General features: G+C 39.1%; 1 protein-coding gene across 3 annotated transcripts in view; it reads left to right on the forward strand.

Moving 5' to 3' along the window:
- IQGAP2 (IQ motif containing GTPase activating protein 2) overlaps nt 1–20,740 on the forward strand; it is a 287,962-nt gene that overhangs the window by 175,888 nt on the left and 91,334 nt on the right. For 2 of the 3 annotated variants that reach the window (XM_028114559.2, XM_028114561.2), the window contains 3 exons: nt 4,783–4,946; nt 7,973–8,136; nt 12,597–12,721. In XM_028114559.2, the coding sequence (XP_027970360.1) occupies nt 4,783–4,946; nt 7,973–8,136; nt 12,597–12,721 (453 nt within the window). The remainder of the gene's footprint in view (nt 1–4,782; nt 4,947–7,972; nt 8,137–12,596; nt 12,722–20,740) is intronic. The other variant, XM_028114560.2, reaches the window with a different exon arrangement.

Genomic DNA, 20,740 nt, shown 5'->3' on the forward strand with positions numbered 1-20,740 from the left:
TATGATATTGAGGTATGTACCCTCTATCCCTATGCTCTGAAGAGTTTTGATCAAGAAAGGATGCTGTACTTTGTCAGATGCTTTTTCTGCATCTATTGAAAGGATCATATGATTCTTGTTCTTTCTTTTGTTAATGTATTGTATCACGTTGATTGATTTGCGGATGCTGAACCAACCTTGCAGCCCAGGGATAAATCCCACTTGGTCATGGTGAATAATCCTTTTAATGTACTGTTGGATCCTGTTCTAGTATTTTGGTGAGAATTTTTGCATCCATGTTCATCAAGGATATTGGTCTGTAATTCTCCTTTTTGATGGGGTCTTTGTCTGGTTTGGGGATCAAGGTAATGGTGGCCTCATAAAGTGAATTTGGAAGTTTTCCTTCCATTTCTATTTTTTGGAACAGTTTCAGGAGAATAGGTATTAATTCTTCTTTAAATGTCTGATAGAATTCCCCTGGGAAGCCATCTGGCTCTGGGCTTTTGTTTGTTGCGAGCTTTTTGATGACTGCTTCAATTTCCTTAGTGGTTATAGGTCCGTTCAGGTTTTCTATTTCTTCCTGGTTCAATTTTGGTAGTTGATACATCTCTAGGAATGCACCCATTTCTTCCAGGTTATCTAATTTGCTGGCATAGAGTTGCTCATAATATGTTCTTATAATTGTTTGTATTTCTATAGTGTTGGTTGTGATTTCTCCTCTTTCATTCATGATTTTGTTGATTTGGGTCATTTCTCTTTTCTTTTGGATAAGTCTGGCCAGGGGTTTATCAATCTTGTTAATTCTTTCAAAGAACCAGCTCCTAATTTCGTTGATCTGTTCTCCTGTTCTTTTGGTTTCTAGTTCATTGATTTTTGCTCTGATCTTTATTATTTCTCTTCTCTTGCTGGGTTTAGGCTTTATTTGCTGTTCTTTCTCCAGCTCCTTTAGGTGTAGGGTTAGGTTGTGTATTTGAGACCTTTCTTGTTTCTTGAGAAAGACTTGTATTGCTATATACTTTCCTCTTAGGACTGCCTTTGCTGTATCCCAAAGATTTTGAAGAGTTGTGTTTTCATTTTCATTGGTTTCCATGAATTTTTTTAATTCTTCTTTAATTTCCTGGTTGACCCATTCATTCTTTAGTAGGATGCTCTTTAGCCTCCATGCATTTGAGTTCTTTCCAACTTTCCTCTTGTGATTGAGTTCTAGTTTCAAAGCATTGTGGTCTGAAAATATGCAGGGAATAATCCCAGTCTTTTGGTACCGGTTGACACCTGATTTGTGACCTAGGATGTGATCAATTCTGGAGGATGTTCCATGGGCACTAGAGAAGAATGCGTGTTCTGTTGCTTTGGGATGGAATGTTCTGAATATGGCTGTGAAGTCCATTTTGTCCAGTGTGTCATTTAAAGTCTTTATTTCCTTGTTGATCTTTTGCTTAGATGACCTGTCCATTTCAGTCAGGGGGGTGTTAAAGTCCCCCACTATTACTGTATTGTTGTCAATGTGTTTCTTTGCTTTTGTTATTAATTGCCGTATATAATTGGCTGCTCCCATGTTCGGGGCATAGATATTTACAATTGTTAGATCTTCTCATTAGATAGACCCTTTAAGTAGGATATAGTGTCCTTCTTCATCTCTTATTACAGTCTTTGTTTTAAAATCTGATTTGTCTGATAGAAGGATTGCCATCTCAGCTTTCTTTTGGTATCCATTAGCATGGTAAATGGTTTTCCACCCCCTCACTTTCAATCTGGGGGTGCCTTTGGGTCTAAAATGAGTCTCTTGCAGACAGCATATCGATGGGTCTTGTTTTTTAATCCAATCTGATAGCCTGTGTCTTTTGATTGGGGCATTGAGCCCATTTACATTCAGGGTAACTATTGAAAGTTATGAATTTAGTGCCATTGTGTTGCCTGTAAGGTGACTGTTACTGTATATTGTCTGTGTTCCTTTCTGATCTATGCTGCCCTTAGGCTCTCTCTTTGCTTAGAGGACCCCTTTCAATATTTCTTGGAGGGCTGGTTTCGTGTTTGCAAATTCCTTTAGTGTTTGTTTGTCCTGGAAGCTTTTTATCTCTCCTTCTATTTTCAGTGACAGCCTAGCTGGATATAGTATTCTTGGCTGCATATTTTTCTCGTTTAGTGCTCTGAAGATATCATGCCAGTCCTTTCTGGCCTGCCAGGTCTCTGTGGATAGGTCTGTTGCCAATCTAATATTTCTACCATTGTAGGTTACTTATCTCTTCTCCCGAGCTGCTTTCAGGATTTTCTCTTTGTCTCTGAGACTCGTAAGTTTTACTATTAGATGTCGGGGTGTTGACCCATTTTTATTGATTTTGAGAGGGGTTCTCTGTGCCTCCTGGATTTTGATGCCTGTTTCCTTCCTCACATTAGGGAAGTTTTCTGCTATTATTTGCTCCAGTATACCTTCTGCCCCTCTCTCTCTTTCTTCTTCTGGGATCCCAATTATTCTAATGTTGTTTCGTCTTATCGTATCGCTTATCTCTCGAATTCTGCCCTCGTGATCCTGTAGTTGTTTCTCTCTCTTTTTCTCAGCCTTTTTATTTTCCATCATTTGGTCTTCTATATCACTGATTCTCTCTTCTGCCTCATTTATCCTAGCAGTTAGTGCCCCCATTTTTGATTCCACCTCATTAATAGCCTTTTTGATTTCGTCTTGGTTAGATTTTAGTTCTTTTATTTCTCCGGAAAGTGTTTCTCTAATAACTTCCACGCTTTTTTCAAGCCCTGCTAGTATCTTTAAAGTCATGATTCTGAACTCGAGGTCCGTCATCGTACTAATGTCCGTATTAAGTAGGTCCTGGCTGACGGTACTACCTCTTGTTCTTTTTGCTGAGGTGATTTTTTTCGTCTTGTCCTTTTGTCTAGAGGAGAATAGATGAATGAAAGAACAAAATGCTAACAGGTTAACAACATCCCCAGGAAATATACTCTATACAAATCAGAAAAGACCTGAAACCAGGGGACAAGAAAGGGAAAGAAAGAAAAAAGAAAGAGGAAAAAAAAAACAAAAAGAAAAAGATAAAAACAAAAATAGAACAATACAAAAAAACCAGAATATGATCAAATATGATCAGGCTAGTGCATAGATCAGTGTCACACACTAGATTTTGGGCATATTTTGGTCTGTTAGAAAAAAGTGCCTCCTAAAATTTTAAAGGAAGAAAGACTTATGTATGTACAAAATAAGGGTTGATACAATGAAGGGATGGAAGATGACTGTAAAGATGAAAATTATAAAAGATTTTATAAAAAGAATTGATAAGGAGTTGTTTGAAAAAAGAAAGAAGAATATTTTTTAAAAAAGAGGAAAAAAAAGGGAGAGAATGTGATCAGGCAGGAGACTAGAACAAAGCCATACACTAGTGATTTAGGGTATATTTTGATCTGTTAGAAGAAACTGTATCTCAAAATTTTAAAGAGAGAACAACTTATATATATATATATACCAAAATTAACGGTAACTACTATGAAGGGATAAAATATGACTCTAAAAATGAAAAATAAAAAGTTTTTTTTTAAAAAAGGGATTGATGAGATGTTGGTTGAAAAAGGGAAAAAGAAAAATTAAAAAAAAACAGTTAAAAAAATTAACTTTGAAAAACTAATGAATCATGGTTAAAAAAAAAAAGCCATGAATTCTATGTGCAGTATTCCCCTAGTGCTGGAGTTCTCCCGTTCTCCTTGATGGGTAAACTTGGTCTTGGCTTGCTGGCTGTTCGTGCTGATCTTCTGAGGGAGGGGCCTGTTGCCGTGGTTCCCAAATGTCTTTGCTGGAGGCAGAATTGCCCCGCCCTTGTCGGTCCGGGCTAAGCAAGCTGCTCGGGTTTGCTCTCAGGAGCTTTTGTTAAGGTTTTTGTTTTTTGTAAGGTGAAGTGATACTGGCATAGACTTACTTAATCATAGAAATTTTGGTTATAATATTTTTTAAAAAACACCTCTGAAATTATTTTTTCTTAAAATCACACTTCACAGAACACAAGAGGTGAGGGAGAATGTTCTGAGAAAAATAACATCAGGGGGGCGCCTGGGTGCCTCGGTCCATTAGGTGTCTGCCTTCGGCTCAGGTCACAATCTCAGGGTCCTGGGATCGAGCCCCACATCAGGCTTCCTGCTCAGCGGGGAGTCTGCTTCTCCCTCTCCCTCTGCACCCCCCACTCATGTTCTGTCTCTTTCTTTCAACTAAGTAAAATCTTCAAAAAAAAAAAAAAAGGAAAAGAAAAATCCCATGGTATCAAGCAGCACTGTCTCCCAGTGCTAACTGTGGGTTTCCATTGGTGCTGCTTCAGAGGGAGGCTACAGGGATGGGGCAAGGCTGGCTTTGGGTGTTGACATAGCTTCAGTCCCCTTGCAAAGGCAGTACTAATACACAAGGAGTATTCAAGAACAATGCCTATGGGATCTCTATGGCCCAGCTCTAAACAATGTGGGGTTCCCCAAGGTGTGAAATCCTCAGGGACTAGTACAGTGGAAGAGGTGAGACCAGAGCTGATCCTGACAGGCAAGGTTTTGTAGGGAAGTCATGCTAGACAAGAGTGATCTCCTAACTCCAGCTCTGTCGATGCTGAAGTCCTTTTAGGGACTTTCTGCAGGGACTGGCCTGACTTCCAGTTACTGAGCTACCATCTTCAAGTCTTGGCCTGCCCTCCACCTGCAGCTTTTGAGAGTTCATGGAAAGGGACTGCCTAGATTCTAATCCTTGGAAAGATGGGCTTGTTGGGTCAAGCAGCATGGAAACAGCAGACACTCTGACGGAATGTGACACCCCCAACCCCCACTCAGGGCTGGCTGCCGTGGACCACATCAATGCTGTCATTCTGGAAGGTGACCCCGAGAATACGCTACTTGCACTGAAGAGACCGGAGGCCCAGCTGCCTGCTGTTTATCCCTTTGCTGCTGTAATGTATCAGAATGAACTTTTCAACCTCCAGAAACAGAATGCCATGGTAAGTCTGAGGACACTCCAGTTACAAAGCTGTTAATTCTGAGTTGAAGCCATGAGGAAGGCTGTTTAGGAAAGGTGAATGGGGCGCAGAGTCTTCAACTTGTACCAATCCCTGTTCCCCTGGCCTCCCTGTTCCAGGTCCACGGCTGCCTTCCTCTTCAACTCCTGCTTTTCATCTCCATAAGGAGTCTGCCTAGTTAGGAAGTGCAGGCAGCAGTCTACACAAATACACGTTGAAAACAAGTTGTTCTTATTCTCTTAGTCTCTGATTTTTGAAGCACTTCGGATAATTTTTTTAAGTGCACTGAAATTTTTAAAAAATATATCATGTTTTTTGTACAGAATAATTAGCTGCAAGTCTGCATTTCTAGAAATGAAGAACATTAGCGCCATGACTTTAACTTTTGTAAATTGAATGCTGCTTAATATGCGAATGGTATTAAACGGTAATATATAAGGTTACAGTAATTAAAACCATGTGTACTAGTACAGGATTAACCCAAACAATGGAACAGAATAAAAAGTACTGGAAGCAGCGCCAAGAACTGATTATATGAGAACACTAGTATTTCAAAAAGGTGGAGAAGAGAATGAAATCCTTACGAGTGTTTAGCCATTTGAAAAAGAAAACATGACCTCACTATGCATATCAGAATAAATTCCCAACATAAAAAGTTAAATGTAAAAAGTAACTTAAAAAATTGAAGTTCTAAGGAAATGTAGAAGAACATTGGATCTTAAAAATCAGAAACAGCACTGTGCCACGAAAAAAAGGGAAGGGGGGAGGCCAAAAGCATGAACAGCCAATTCACAAAGATCGGCATATACAATGACAGATACACACACACAAATGTTCAAACTCAATCAGAAGTAAATGTAAATTAAGATACAGTTGTTTTGGGAAATCAAATTAGTAGCACTGAGAGATCTAACGTGGTGTAGGTATAAATTTGGGGCAGGAGGCATCTCCTCCCTGTCCGATGGAAGCATGAATGGGGCACCCTTCCTGGAAGGCTGGTCTCAGTTAAGTGTATGCAGGTCTTTTACCCATTATCCTGACAATTACATTGCTAGGAAAAGAGCCTAAAAAATATTAATCAAAAAGTTGTATGCATAGGGATTGTTTCACAACATGTTCTGTAATACTGAGAAGCAAGAAACAAACCACATGTTTAACAACAGGTTGCACACGCTAATATCAAGTGGAAAAAATGAGATTAAAACGTCATTATCTAGAGGGCTTTTTGTACCATGAAAATTCTGTTTAAAAAAACCTCTGTAAATGTATGAATTAAAAATAAATAAATGGATATACACTAAAGGGCTTGGGTGGGAGGATTTGTTTTCTTATTCTTGCATACCAAGACTTCTTGTTTTCTAAATAGAAAGATACTATTTTGTAATAAAAGAAAAGTAGGTCATGTTTTGAAATTGCACTTAAGTTCTTTCTTTGATAGTTTCTCCTGTACCACCAGCTTTGAAGCCCAAGGCTACTCACACTCTAGCCCAGCCATTCATCCCTAACTGGTCAATGGTCAATCTATGGTTGTCCAGACCCACAGCTTCTTTATTTTTCCGTATCCTGCTGTATACCATGTTAGATATTTGTGGACAATTACTGGAAGGGGTATAGGAGTTGGATCTCAAAATGTTTCCATCCTGCTCTTTTACTTGTAATTTTATACTTCCGTTATGTGTTAAACTTGTAGTTAATATAAGAAACTTGGATAAAATTTGCTTACATGCTCCCTGTAATAACCCCTTCTTCCCATTTGCTTTGGAAGGTAAAATTATGCCTTGTTACTCTAAAATCCACTGCTGTGGGATACCTGTGGAGATCCAGAAAGCTATAATGCATTTTAATATAAATATTACATTTTATATATTAAATACAGAAAATACCCTAACTGTAAATACAGTTTTTTCTATTAATTTTCTGCTCCCTCTGTGTTCCTTCGCTATAATGGAAGAAATAACCCTTTTGAAGTTCAACCAAGTCAGTATAAAATGGTTAAATGGAGGAGAACATTGAAGGGGGAAGCTGTTCGAAAGTCTCAGAAGTGGTTTTCTAAATTTTATTTGACTATGGTTGACACCCAATGTTACATTACTTTCAGGTGTACAAGGGAGCCACTTGGCAAGGTTATACTGTATGCTATGCTCACCACAAGTGTAGCTACCATGAGATGTATTTTTTTTAAGCCAAATCCAAAATTATAAATCATACTTGCTTTATTCTAAGATTGACTTCACATTTCTTCAAATATCCAGACTTCGGTATGTTTTAAAATTTCTACCCAGTTACTGGGGCGTCTGGGTGGCTCAGCCAGTTGAGCATCTGACTTGTGATTTCTGCTCAGGTCATGATCTCATGGGTTGTGAGATCGAGCCCCACATTGTCGGGCTCCATGCTCATCGCAAAGTCTGCTTGGAGATTGTCTCCCTCTGCCCCTGCCCCCACTCACTCTCGCTCTAAAATAAATCTTTTAAAAAAATAATAGAAAATAACATTTCTACGCAGTTATTAAAAAGTGACTCAGATTAACTTTTTTGGGACTAGAATTGATATTCTTAATGAGTTTGATTTACTTTTCTGGGGTTATAACTTGTAGGTAAAACTTTGCCTTACCCTTACTTTAAACTGAAAATCACTACCAAAAATCTTAACCTCACACTCTCAGGCAGAGACAGGCTTGTCTAATCCTTCACTTAATTATTTGGTAAGTCTGAGCCTGTAAGCAGCTAACAGAACGGGTGGTAGGAATCAGCTAGGGCAGTGCAGATGTTTGAGGAATCAGAACCTTTGGTTGTCATTAATTCTGTCCCTTAAATGATCAGCTAAGAAAAACCCAGAAGCTGCTCACTTGTTCTTTAAAGCCAATGAAAAATAGGTGGCCATTGAGCCTTCTTTCTCCTGGTTTCTCAAAATCTTTAAGTTTTATTTGTTCTTTGAAATAGGCGTTCTAAAACCCTATCACATACCTGAGGCTTGTAATTTGGGAAACTTGTATTGCACATATTTTCCAGCAGAACTACTTGGCCCATGAGGAGCTCTTGATTGCAGTGGAAATGCTGTCTGCTGTTGCTTTACTCAACCAGGCCTTGGAAAACAGTGATCTCGTTTCTGTGCAGAATCAACTCACAAGCCCAACAATAGGCCTCAACAATCTGGATGAATCGTATGTAGAACGGTAAGGGAACATCTTCCAAGCCTCCCTTTAATACAGAAAGGTGTGTTTGGCAGATCTTGCAAATTAAAGATTTGCTCCTTGCTAAAGAAATCCATAAAGCTGTACTTGATTCCTCAAAAACTAGTCTACTTCAACAGTCCTAATATGAGTCCTTTTTTACAGTATTTCTTTTAGGGAGAGAAAGAATCTAAAAATGACCATGTTGTGGCAATTACTGACTGACTTTGTCATTACCAAAGATGATGGGATAGGCTAAAAATAAAAATACCTTCCTGGGGCACCTGGATGGCTCAGTCATTAAGCGTCTGCCTTCAGCTCAGGTTATGATCCCAGGGTCCTGGGATCGAGCCCTGCATCGGGCTCCCTGCTCTGTGGGAAGCCTGCTTCTCCCATTTGCCCTGCTTCTGTTCCCTCTCTCGCTGTTTCTCTCTCTGTCAAATACATAAATAAAAATCTTTAAAAAAAGAAAACATACCTTCCTTTGGGCTTTTTTTTTTTTTTTTTTTGGGAGACCACCGAATGTAGAAGAGTTGGAAGAAACTTTAACCATGATCCAGTCCAGTTATTTTATTTTACTGATGAGGAAACTAAATTTGGATTTATGGACCCACAGTTGGGCAACTGAAGCCCAAACCCCATTGTTTTGAATGTTAAACCCAAGGAAAGCTGAGAGCGCAGTGGATCATGGCAGTGGGTGAGAATCTCAGTTTAGTATCTTCCATTTCATGTCTCTGAAATATGCTACTAGATAGTTCAGTTAATAGTATAAAACACTACAGCAGCTCTACAGAGAAAATTAAGGGGCCAGAATAAGGAGTCCATTAGAGGTTCTGTAAAACCGAAGCCCAAGTTAAAATGAGTGATTTTGTAGCCTGGATTCTTGCTAACCACTAGGGGGAGATGTCTGCATAGATCCTGACAAAAGCTCTTTTCAGTACTGATTTCAGCTGAACTGCTTAGAGACTGGGTCATTCTCTTGGATCATGACAGTTGTACAAGAAAATGTAAAAGACTTTAGATTTTTTTTTAAATGCTTAACTCCTTGTCTGTGTAGAGAATGGCACCAAAGTAGGACAGAGGATTTTCTTTTTTAGTCTTCTTGGAGAAACGGATGTTCTTGTTCTACTTAAATTTGGCCACCTATGAATGTAACTCCTGAGTCTGTTCCCAAGGTAATTTATTTTATTGCTAATGGCACCATTCTCTTCCCCAGGCTTAGAAACCTCAAGTTCTACTCGTTTTCCCCTGCCAGGCACCCTTGTGCTGTGAACAGCCTGCTCATTTCTCCCTGTCAACATCCATTCTGTATGTGTTAACACCTGCAAAATGTTGCCATTTCCCAGCCACAGCCTAACTGGACTTGTCACCTTTGCTTCTGTAATAACGTCCAAACTGGTCCTCCTGTGTCTTTAATGTCCTCCTTCATTTTCACCTAACCAGACTTGGCTGCCGTCCCTCAGTGCTTGAGTGGAAGACAGAGCTGGTGAACTGGTCACTTCCTTACAAAGCTTACAGCCCAGTGGGGCTCTAATGGGACATCTTGGTGAGGTAATTGTCACAACTGTCCCACAGATTGCACATCCTGGCCACTGCCCTCTAAGTAACTGTACTGCCTTCCCTCCACATCACCCATTTTGATTACCAAAATTCCTCCGTACCCGCCCCCCAATTTGCAAATAACCCATCAAGGAATCTCACACCCCATTTGAGAACCACTTTTTCCCAGGGGAAAACCACAGATACAGCTTCAGAGTTCAAGTATTCTATATGGGAAGCTTGAAAAAAATTGTTCATTTTAATCATGTTTTTAAAGTTTGACCTAAGCACTTTCTGGGTCAGCAGAATGACCAGTACCATGAGATATCAGGGTCCCCTTGGTTCTTGGGCTGACAGTTGATCCAGCCCCAAGTGATCTTCCACAGCCTCAGCGTTTTACCTTCATGGTCCACTTTTTAACACAGTTCTTGGAAGCCCAAGTTTTCAAGTTGAAGAAATGAGGCTCCATCTGGGCCTCTCCCCAGGGTTGTCCAGGTTCTTCATAGCACCAGGAGTGGGGCAGGGCCACCTTGATGTAGTCATACAGAGTATCTACCTATTTGCCATGGCTTCCACCCTTGGCCTGTGGTTCCCCAGAAAGACTCTTCTAATTCTCAAAAAAGTGATGGAGAGCTGGTATTGGCTCTAGGCATCTGCTGTCCCAGATTAATTGTTCCAAAATGTAGCTATGGTTACAGCGCTCTCCATTTGATTGTTCCTTGTTCTCATCTGCAACAAGAACAGACTCCTCTCTCTAAGCACATTCTGACTCCACTCTAGTTCCATCTCTCCTTGTGCATCATGCTTCCATCAAGCTGGATGTGAACACACTGTGTACTTGCTGGCCTGTCTACTGTGCGTGCTCCTCTCGCCACTGGGAATGGGGTGCCTGTCACCTCTCCAGGCACACTGCTGGAGCTGCCAACCACAGATGATGCTTCCGCAGATTATTTCCATGCTTCTCCCCACGCCAGCTAATGCCATCTCTCCTGACATTAGTGAAGTGGTTAAAGGAACATAGATAGCATCAGGGCCAAAAATATCTGAGTCTGACTGTTGACAGCCTTTTCTTCATCTCTCAAGTGTAGAAACCCCTACATCTGCATCAGAAGTCTGTTAGAAATGCGCTGTTCCTGGTCTGCCTATAGCCACCAGTATAGAGTGCTGAGAGGCGTGGAGGGACGGGACTTGGACCTCTCTGTGAGGGTGAACTGCAGAGTGTTTTCTATAGCTGATGCCTTAGTCCTGGAGGCTGATGCTCACATAGAAAAGCCTTTGCAGCTCTGTTGGCTTACTCCTAAAAAGCTCTTTCCTTTGGCTACTGTATGTTCATCTCTAAAGAAATGATGGGCGATGATGAGGATTTTCCTTGTGTTCATCCTTAAGCTTTCTCATTTTATTCCCCCTGGATCATTTAGATGTTAATCATGTGAAATGCCCATGAGGATTTTGCCCTTGCTTACAGAATGGTCTCTGTCCCAAAGGGACACTCAGGAGTGCAAGTTGACATTTTGTTATTGTTATTCAATACTATTGTTTATGTATTACTAGTGTAACAGAGTGTTTCTTAGGCTTATAAATTTTGGTAAGGTGAAAATCTCAGACGTGACCGTTAGCCACTTTCAGGCCTGAAATTGGTGACACCTTATTCAGCCACAGGTAAAAGATATCACTACCACTTCCTATTTTGAATGTTTTTCTCTCTCAAGCTACCCTCTATAGAAGGCACCCGAGTGCTACCTTAAAGCATGCAGAATTTTCACAAAATCAGTCACAACCAGGAAAACAGTTTTAAACTTAATGTGATGTTACTTTTCCTAACCTCTGCTGTTAGCAATCCAAAGGTGCTATTCAGAAGTCAAAATGCATGGTGAGTAAGTATGCACATAGAAGGTTGGCCTTTATTTCCCTGGGGTAATTCAGAAGCAAACTAGACTCTTGACTTTCTCTACTTGGGGCTAGAACAGCTCATGTCAGCTTATGTTTGTAACATTCGTTCTGGGATTTTTAAATGGGAAACATGACTACTGAGAAATGGGTTCCTTAGTACCAAATCAAGATGGATAATTTTCATCCCTAAAATTTCCCCAAACAAGACAAGTAATTGAAGTGGCTGATCAAGCTCTCTTTGCCAGAGGGTTGTGCATAGTGAGGAGAGTCAAGGGTCAGAAATGAGGGGCAAGAATGCCATAGCAGTGAGCGGACACAGAGGGAGGTTTTTGAGTAGCTGCTCTGGAGCCTGAGGAGAAATGGACAGGTGAGGAAGGACTTCACTCATGTCCTGCATCTTCGAGAAAACATACGTTGAAGATCTGTGTTACTCAGCAAGGTTTCTGGAACTGCATTTGTATTTTATTTGATTCCCCCCTGGGCATATTAGGCCTCAAGGTAACGCAGCTGGGTTAAGGTTACAGGTGTAAAGGGCTCTAAAGCTCAGATTTTGGAAGGAACAAGAAAAATTATAAAAAGAACCCTTGATGCAAAGGTTGAGAACCATGAGGCTCTAAATTTAGAGCCTTGAGAACCAAGGCTCTAAATTTTACCACATAAAAGTTTATCTGAAGCCTGAGCAGAGCCAAAACATGCGAAGGGAAGGAAAATAAGAAACTGAAGGGGAAAAAGTGATTTCACAGAGTTGAGAACTTAAGGGGTTTTTTTTTTTCCTTTTTCCTTGAGTTAGATATGAGGTTAGATTTTGAAGCAGTTTCATTAAACAGCATTTGTTCATAAAGTATCATAAAGAAAAAACACCATTAATATAAGTGAACTTGCTATGTGTTCACAAAGTTGTGCTAGACAATTTTATGTGCCTTTCTACTCTTAATCTCATAACATCTACTTTTGGCCACGTGCCAAATTTAAGATGCATGAGATGAACAAAGAATGAATGTCTCTGATAAGTATGACTGTTTTCTCTTCCACAGTTACACAAATACACTACTCACCTTTAAACTGGAAGCCTTATCCCAAGGGCAAGATAACTTAAGCTGGAATGAAATTCAGAATTGTATCGATATGGTTAATATTGAAATTCAAGAAGAAAATGACCGTAAGTATAGAACACTTTCCTTCTCTTAGTATGATGAGAGAATAAGGTGTCTGCACAACTTAGTTCCCTAGATTAAAGCCACAAATTTTTGCTCATGGAGCAAAACTCCCCTGATAGGCACGTATATATTTATATATAAATTTTATACCTATAATACTGCACCAACATAGTACATACATTACAAAACATACACAAAAAGACATAAAAGGATAGAATGAAAATGCGTAAATAGAAGTCCTCATGTTTTCTTATTTATTCGTAGAGATGACTACTCTAAATAACTCCGCTTTTTAGGCACTCAACTTTATTTTGACCTTTCATTTGGGCATTTTTAAAAAATAAAACATATGTCGCTACCCTAGGGAAAAATTGGAATGCAAGTCTTTAGGATCACAAATCATGAGAATTCATTGTGTATCTAGAAATTATGAGCTACCTGCAGGAATGTGGACAGTCCCAGGAGGATATGCCCTGAAACATGCTTTCTTGAATGTCACCTTACCTCCTTATCTTGCTTACAAAAACAGGGTGAAGAATGGGGAGCTCTGTAACTCAGCAATCAGTGTAGTCACTACTTTTCTGTAGCATGAACTTCAAGTGTAGAGCGGTCTTTTCCATCATAAAAACAAACAGCACCATCATCTTTGGCTTTGTCTGAGCTGTTCGATTTGTCAGCAACATTTGGATTAAGATTGCTGATGTCACTGACCTCCCTTCTGTCCTCCAGCTTTCACTTATTTTTCTAACTTGTCCTGAGTTTGCTCACAGAGTAAGCAGATACTTCTCTCACAAGCTTAGGCTGTTCTAGTGTGTTCTGGTGAGGTCTTAGGTCAGGTCTTCAAAGGCAGAACCTAACTTCAGGATAGTAAAATCACTCTTGCCGTGAAACATACGACTTTGTTACTTGATTGCATTTGCGTAATTTTCTTTTCTTTCTTGACTGTTTCCTGTGAGCCCTGTGCCCAACATCAAGGCCGGGTTTGTTTTGTTGTTGTCGTCATTAAACATCTCACTCAAAGTCCCTAATAGGTAACAAGTGTTCAGATATGCTGCCCTGACATCCATTTCACAGATGTACCGCTGTTACACTGATCCCTGGACAGTTTCTTCATTGCATCCTTTTTAAGTTATTTAAATCTTCAGTTCCTCTTCTCTGACCACACAGCTTGCTGCTGCCTCTGCATGTCCTTGGAGGGAGGCATTGCAGGAATCCCTGTGATCAGATGCTTTGCACACAGCCCACTTAGCTCTTTTCTGACACGTTGCCTTGGCTGGTGGTTCTTGCCAGATGTTAGTCAAGAGGGAAGCACTAATTTGAGCAGATGTTCAATATCATCTGGTCTGTGGGCCTGTTACGAGGCTCAGACCCCCAGCCCCCTGCCCTCCTGCCCTGCTACTTGACCCTTAGCTGCACACTCTTGAGTTACCTGCACTGGTGGTTTGGGTGCTTTGCCTAATGCAACTCAAGGGTAGGACTCCTCTGTTTGGGTAAACAAAACAAAGAATCAGGTGCCGTCTTTCTTTTCTAACTTTTCCCTAGTTCTTTCTGACAGTACTCTGTCCAGGTCTGCATTGGTGATTTCTGTGTTCTGCTAATATGGCAGAGGTGTGTTAGTTCTCAGTGCTAAATGGTTGTATTTTTACTCTCAATCTTTTTTTTTTCCTTTAAGATATATTTGAGAGAGTGAGTGTGAGCAGGGAGAGGGTAAAGGGAGAAGGAGAATCTCAAGCAGACTCCCTGCTGAGCATGGAGCCCCACGTGGGGCTTAGTCTCACAAACCTGAGATTGTGAGGAGCTGAAACCAAGAGTCGGACACTTAACCAACTGAGCCACCCAGGCTTCCTTTTACTCTCATTCTTAACATTGATTAAAAAGCTGGGTGAAGGATGCCATTTTGTCGCAGACTATCAAATAGAGCCTTTACTTTTTTTCAGGAAAAGAAAAACAAGTAACATTTGTATAACAAACAAATTTTTTTTGTAGGTGGATATTATTTCTAAGCAAAAATATCTTTGGATTGATAAGGCATTATCTCTCTAGGCACCTGCACTACTGCTCTTTTCCATGGGCTATATCACATAGCCACTATCATATTTCTTCTGATGATCATGTTATGAAGGGCACATGCCATAACCACAACAGTTATTTCAGAGATTTCCTTTTCATATTTTCTTTCTAGAATTGGTAGAATTCAGTGCAGAATATTTAATACTCTGTGCTTTGGTTCGTTTAGTTATGTCAAAATGAGGTATTTTCAAAGTACTTGAAGTATTGAGTTTGATATCCTATGTTTAGGTAATTTCTTTAAAAGCTAAATAAAATAATATGCCATTATGAACTGGCATGAATTACACAATATAGTAATTAAATCATCTGAAAGAGCTAAGGATTTTTCATGGACATCTTGAAGGTGCATTATCCTTCCCAACCCACCCCTGCCACATACTTCAAGGTCTAATCTTGTGTCTGAATTGTGATGTGGATAAGGATATGCAGCTAATGGGACATGATAAATGTGGAAGGAGAGCTTATTGGGGAAGCTGCTAAATACATTTCCTCAGACTTGGGTGCTCTGTTGATTTCTTACTGGAAAGTTTACCTTTCCCAGTAGAGCCATAGAGGAGCTTCATTTTAACTATGTAGCATAGACAAGGTAGTTTTCTTTCTTTGAATTTTTGCTTTAATTTGGTAGGTACCCTTCTTTGTAGGTTACCTCATCTGATGTCTTAAATATACAGTCTGTAAGAGAATGCCCACTCTTTCATTTGACTAGAATGTTATAGTCTTGTATGATGTTTTAAAAAATTGGGTCATGCATCTATATGCTGCCTACAAGAGACTCATTTTAGACCTAAAGACACCTGCAGTTTTGAGGACATGGAGAACCATTTATCATGCTAATAGACATAAAAAGAAAGCTATATATAGCCATACTTATATCAGACAAACTAGATTTTAAATCAAAACTGTAACAAGAGATGAAGGGCACTGCTTCATAATAAAAGGGTCTATCCAACAAGAAGATCTAACAATCATAAATATTTATGCCCCCAGCATGGGAGCACCCAAATATATAAGTCAATAACAAACATAAAGAAACACATTGATAATAATATAATAATAGTAGGGGGCTTTAACATCCCACTTATAACAATGGACAGATTGTCTAAGCAGGAAATCAACAAGGAAACAATGGCTTTGAGTGACACACTGGACCATATGGACTTAACAGATATATTCAGAATATTTAATCCTTAACCAGCAGAATACACATTTTTTGAGTGCACGTGGAATATTTTCCAGACTAGATCACATACTGGGTCACAAATCAGGCCTCAACAAATACAAAAAATTGAGATCATACCGTGCTTATTTTCTGACCACAATGCTATGAAACTTGAAGTCAACCACAAGAAAAAATTTGAAAGACCACAAATACATGGAGGTTAAAGAACATCCTACTAAAGAAAGAAGGGGTTAACTAAGAAATTAAAGAAGAAATAACAAATACATGGAAGAAATGAAAATGAAAACACGACAGTCCAAAACTTTTGGGATGCAGCAAAGGCAGTCTTAAGTGGAAAATAGATAGCAATACAGACCTACCTCAGGAAGCAAGGAAAATCTCAGATACACAACCTAACCTAACAAACTAGATTTTAAAACTGTAACAAGAGATGAAGAAGGGCACTGTATCATAATAAAGGGGTCTATCCAACAAGAGGATCTAACAAGGAGCTAGAAAAGGAATAGTAAATGAAGCCTGAAGTCTAAAGCCTAAGGGAACTAATAAAGAGCAGAAGTACATGATGTAGAAACAAACCAAAAAAACAGTAGGACAGATCAATAAAATTAGGAGCTGGTTCTTTGAAAGAATTAACGAAATTGATAAACCCCTAGCCAGACTTACCAAAAAGAAAGAGAAAGGACCCAAATAAATTCTCTCTCATTCATGAATGAGAAAGGAGAGATCACAACCAACACCACAAAAACACAAACAATTGTAAAAGAATATTATGAAAAATTGTATGCCAACAAATTGGGCAATCTGGAAGAAATGGATAAATTCCTAGAAACATCTAAACTACCAAAACTGAAACTGTGAGAAATAGAAAATTGAGACAAACCCATAACCAGCAAAAAAATTGAACCAGTTATCAAAAATCAGCCAACAGGAGCACCTGGGTGGCTCAGTTGATTATGCATCTGACTCTTGATTTTCACTCGGGTCATGATCTCAGGGTCATGGGATTGAGCCCCTCATTGGGCTCCCCACTGGGCAAGAAGCCTGCTTGGGATTCTCTCTCTCTCTTCCCAACCTTCTGCCCTGCCCTACTTGCACACTCTCTCTTAAACAAAACAAAAACAAAAACAAAAAACTCAAACGAAAGTCCAGGACCAGATGGCTTCCCATGGGAATTCTACCAAACATTGAAAGAGTTAATACGTATTCTTCTCAAAATGTTCCAAAAAATAGAAGTAGAAGGAAAATTTCCAGATTCATCCTACAAGGCCAGCATTACCTTGATTCCGAAACGAAAGACCCCACTAAGAAGAAGTACAGGCCAATATCCATGTTCATCCAGGTGAATCTTCTCAACAAGGTACTAGCAAATCAAACCCAATAGTACATAAAAATAGTAATTCACCACAATCAAGTGGGATTTATTCCTGGGTTGCAAGAGTGGTTCAGTATTTGCAAATCTATCAACGGGATACACCACATTAATAAAAGAAAGGGTGAGAACCATATGATCCTCTCAATAGATGCAGAAAAAGCATTTGACAATTACAGCATTCTTTCTTGATTAAAATTCTTCACAGCGTAGGGATAGAGGGAACATACCTCAGTATCATAAAAGCTATGTGCGAAAGACCCACAGCTAAAATCATCCTCAGTGGGGAAAAGTGAGTAAAGTCTCAGGATACAAAATCATTGTACAGAAATCTGTTGCACTTTTATATACCAATAATGAAGCAGCAGAAAGAGAAATCAAGGAATCAATTCCATTTACAATTGCACCAAAAACCATAAGATGCCCAGAAGTAAACCTAACCAAAGAGGTAAAAGATCTGCACTCTAAAAATTGTAAAACATTTATGAAAGAAACTGAAGATGACACAAAGAAATAGAAGAAAATTCCAAATAGAAAAAATTCATGAAATGGAAGAACAAATACTGTTAAAATGTCTGTACTATCCAAAGCAGTCTACACATTTAATGCAATCCTTATCAAAATACCACCAGCATTTTTCACAAATATAGAACAAACAATCCTGAAATCTGTATGGAACCATAAAAGACCCCGAATAGCCAAAACAATCTTGAAAAAGAAAAGCAAAGCTGGAGGCATCACATTTCTGGACTTCAAGCTATATTACAAAGCTTTAATCATCAAGATAGTATGGTAGTGGCACAAAAACAGACACATTGATCAATGGAACAGAAAAGAAAACCCAGAAATGGACCCACAACTATGTGGTCAACTAATCTTTAACAAGGCAGGAAAGAATATCCCGTGGAATAAAGACACTCTCTTCAACAAATGGTGTTGGTAAAACCGGACAGCAATATGCAGAAGAATGAAACTGGACCACTTTCTTACACCACACACAAAAATAAATTCAAAATGGAGGAAAGACCAAATCTGAGACAATTTGAGACAGAAAACCATCAAAATCCAGAGGAGAACACAGTCAACAACCTCTTTGACATCAGCTGTAGCAACTTTTTACTAGACACGTCTCCCAAGGCAAGAGAAACAAAAGCAAAAACAAACTATTGGGACCTCATCAAGATAAAAAGCTTCTGCACAGTGAAGAAAACAATCAACAAAACTAAAAGGCAATGTATGGAATGGGGGAAGATATTTGCAAATGACCTATCTGACAAAGGGTTAGTACCTAAAATCTAAAGAACTTAACAAGCTCAACACCCAAAAAACCCAAAAAATCCAGTCAGGAAATGGGCAGAAGACATGAATAGACATTTTTCCAAAGAAGACATACAAATGGCCGACAGACACATGAAAAGATGCTCAACCTTACTCATCATCAGGCAAATACAAATCAAAACTATAATGAGATACCACCTCACACCTGTCAGAATGGCTAAAATTAACACAGGAAACAGCAAATGTTGGTGAGGATGCATAGAAAGGGGAACCATGTTATACTGCTGGTGGGAATGTGAGCTGGTACAGCCACTCTGGAAAACAGTATGGAACTTCCTCAAAAAGTTTAGAAATACCTTATGACCCAGGAATTGCACTACTAGGTATTTATCCAAAGAATACAAAAATACTGATTCAAAGGGGCACATGCATCCCGATGTTTATAACAGCATTATCAGCAATAGCCAAATAATAGAAAGAGCCCAAATGTCTGTCTCCCGATAAATGGATAAAGAAGATGTGGTGTGTGTGTGTGTGTGTGTGTGTGTGTGTGTGTGTATACATAAAATGGAGTATTACTCAGCCATCAGAAAGAATGAAGTCTTGCCATTTGCAACGACATGGATGGAACTAGAGTGTATTATGCTAAGCAAGCTAAGTCTGTCAGAGAAAGACAAATACCATATTATTTCACTCATATGTGGAATTTAAGAAACAAAACAGATGAACATATGGGAAAAGGGTAAAGAATAAAAGGAGAGAGGAAAACAAGCCATAAGAGACTTTTTTTTAAGATTTTATTTATTTATTTGACAGAACACAAGCAGGGGGAGTGGGAGAGGGAGAAGCAGGCTTCCCGTGGAGCAGGGAGCCCGATGTGGGGCTCAACCCCAGGACCCTGGGATTATGACCTGAGCCAAAGGCAGACACTTAACAACTCAGCCATCCAGGCACCCCGCCATAAGAGACTCTTAATGATAGAGAACAAACTAAGGGTTGATGGAGGGAGATGGGTGAGGCATGGATTAAATGGGTGATGGGTATTAAGGAGGGCACTTGTTATGATGAGCACTGTATATAAGTGATGAATCACTAAATTCTATTCCTGAAACCAGTATTACACTATATATTAACTAACTAAAGTTTAAATAAAAACTTGAAACACTAAAAAAAAAAAAAAAGTTGGAGAACAAATAAAGAGCTCCGTTTTGGATGTGTTGTTGTTGTGGGAGACATCTTATGTAAGCAATAGACATTCTAATTCCTCTGTTCTACTTCTTGTATCTTATGTTTTGATTTTGGTCATAGTAATTGAGTCTCTTTTTTTCTAAAAGCCATCTTTTATTTACATTTTTATGCAGATGACTTAGCAAATTCCTAGGGATATAGTTAGTGCTTAATAAATGTTTAATAATGTTCTCAAAAATAAACCTCTTTTCCCCCTCAAAAAAATAGAGAAGTGGGTCATGGACTAACGCTCAGTAGTGGAATTTTCCCTTTTCTTATAAACAGAGGAAGTGATACAGATGTGCCCAGGGTGCTTCTGGGTAGGTCTTTCAGCTCCTATGAAGTCATTTACTATGACCTCAGCAGCTTGTATTCTTAGAAACATAACAAACAAAAACTTAAGTGATTTCAATCAAGTCAGCTGGAATGCACTCATTTCCAGGTGATTGGCCATTAGGAACACACATTCTCTTTCTCAGACATAGTTCTGTTAAGATAATTTTTGAACAGAGTGTTTAAAAGTATTTAGAACAGTCTACCAAAGGGATTTTGTGTCCAGGGAATGACATGAAGTATTCTATGTTCTCCAGGTTATAACTCCTACAGGGTAAAATGATACCTTATATATATGGATAGTACTTACTTTCCTGAATTCTTCCAGTGTTTTGAGATAATGTAACTTGCATTTTAGAGAAGTGTTTTTGCTTATTCTTCAAATATATTTAAGTGTTATAATCTGGAATAATTTCTGGGCATTTTAAATTGTTCCTTCTACAGATAAATCTTTTCGTTCTTAGCAAGGTAGTATTTATGGGTCATCTATTCAGGAGATATTTAGCTAAATATTTAACTTAACTTGAGCATCAGAACGAAGATAGTTCTTAAAAATTACAGTAC

This window comes from Eumetopias jubatus, unplaced genomic scaffold, assembly GCF_037043125.1.
Source record: "Eumetopias jubatus isolate StellerSeaLion01/CBP00866 unplaced genomic scaffold, mEumJub1_p1.0 scaffold_5, whole genome shotgun sequence".
NCBI lineage: Eukaryota > Metazoa > Chordata > Mammalia > Carnivora > Otariidae > Eumetopias > Eumetopias jubatus.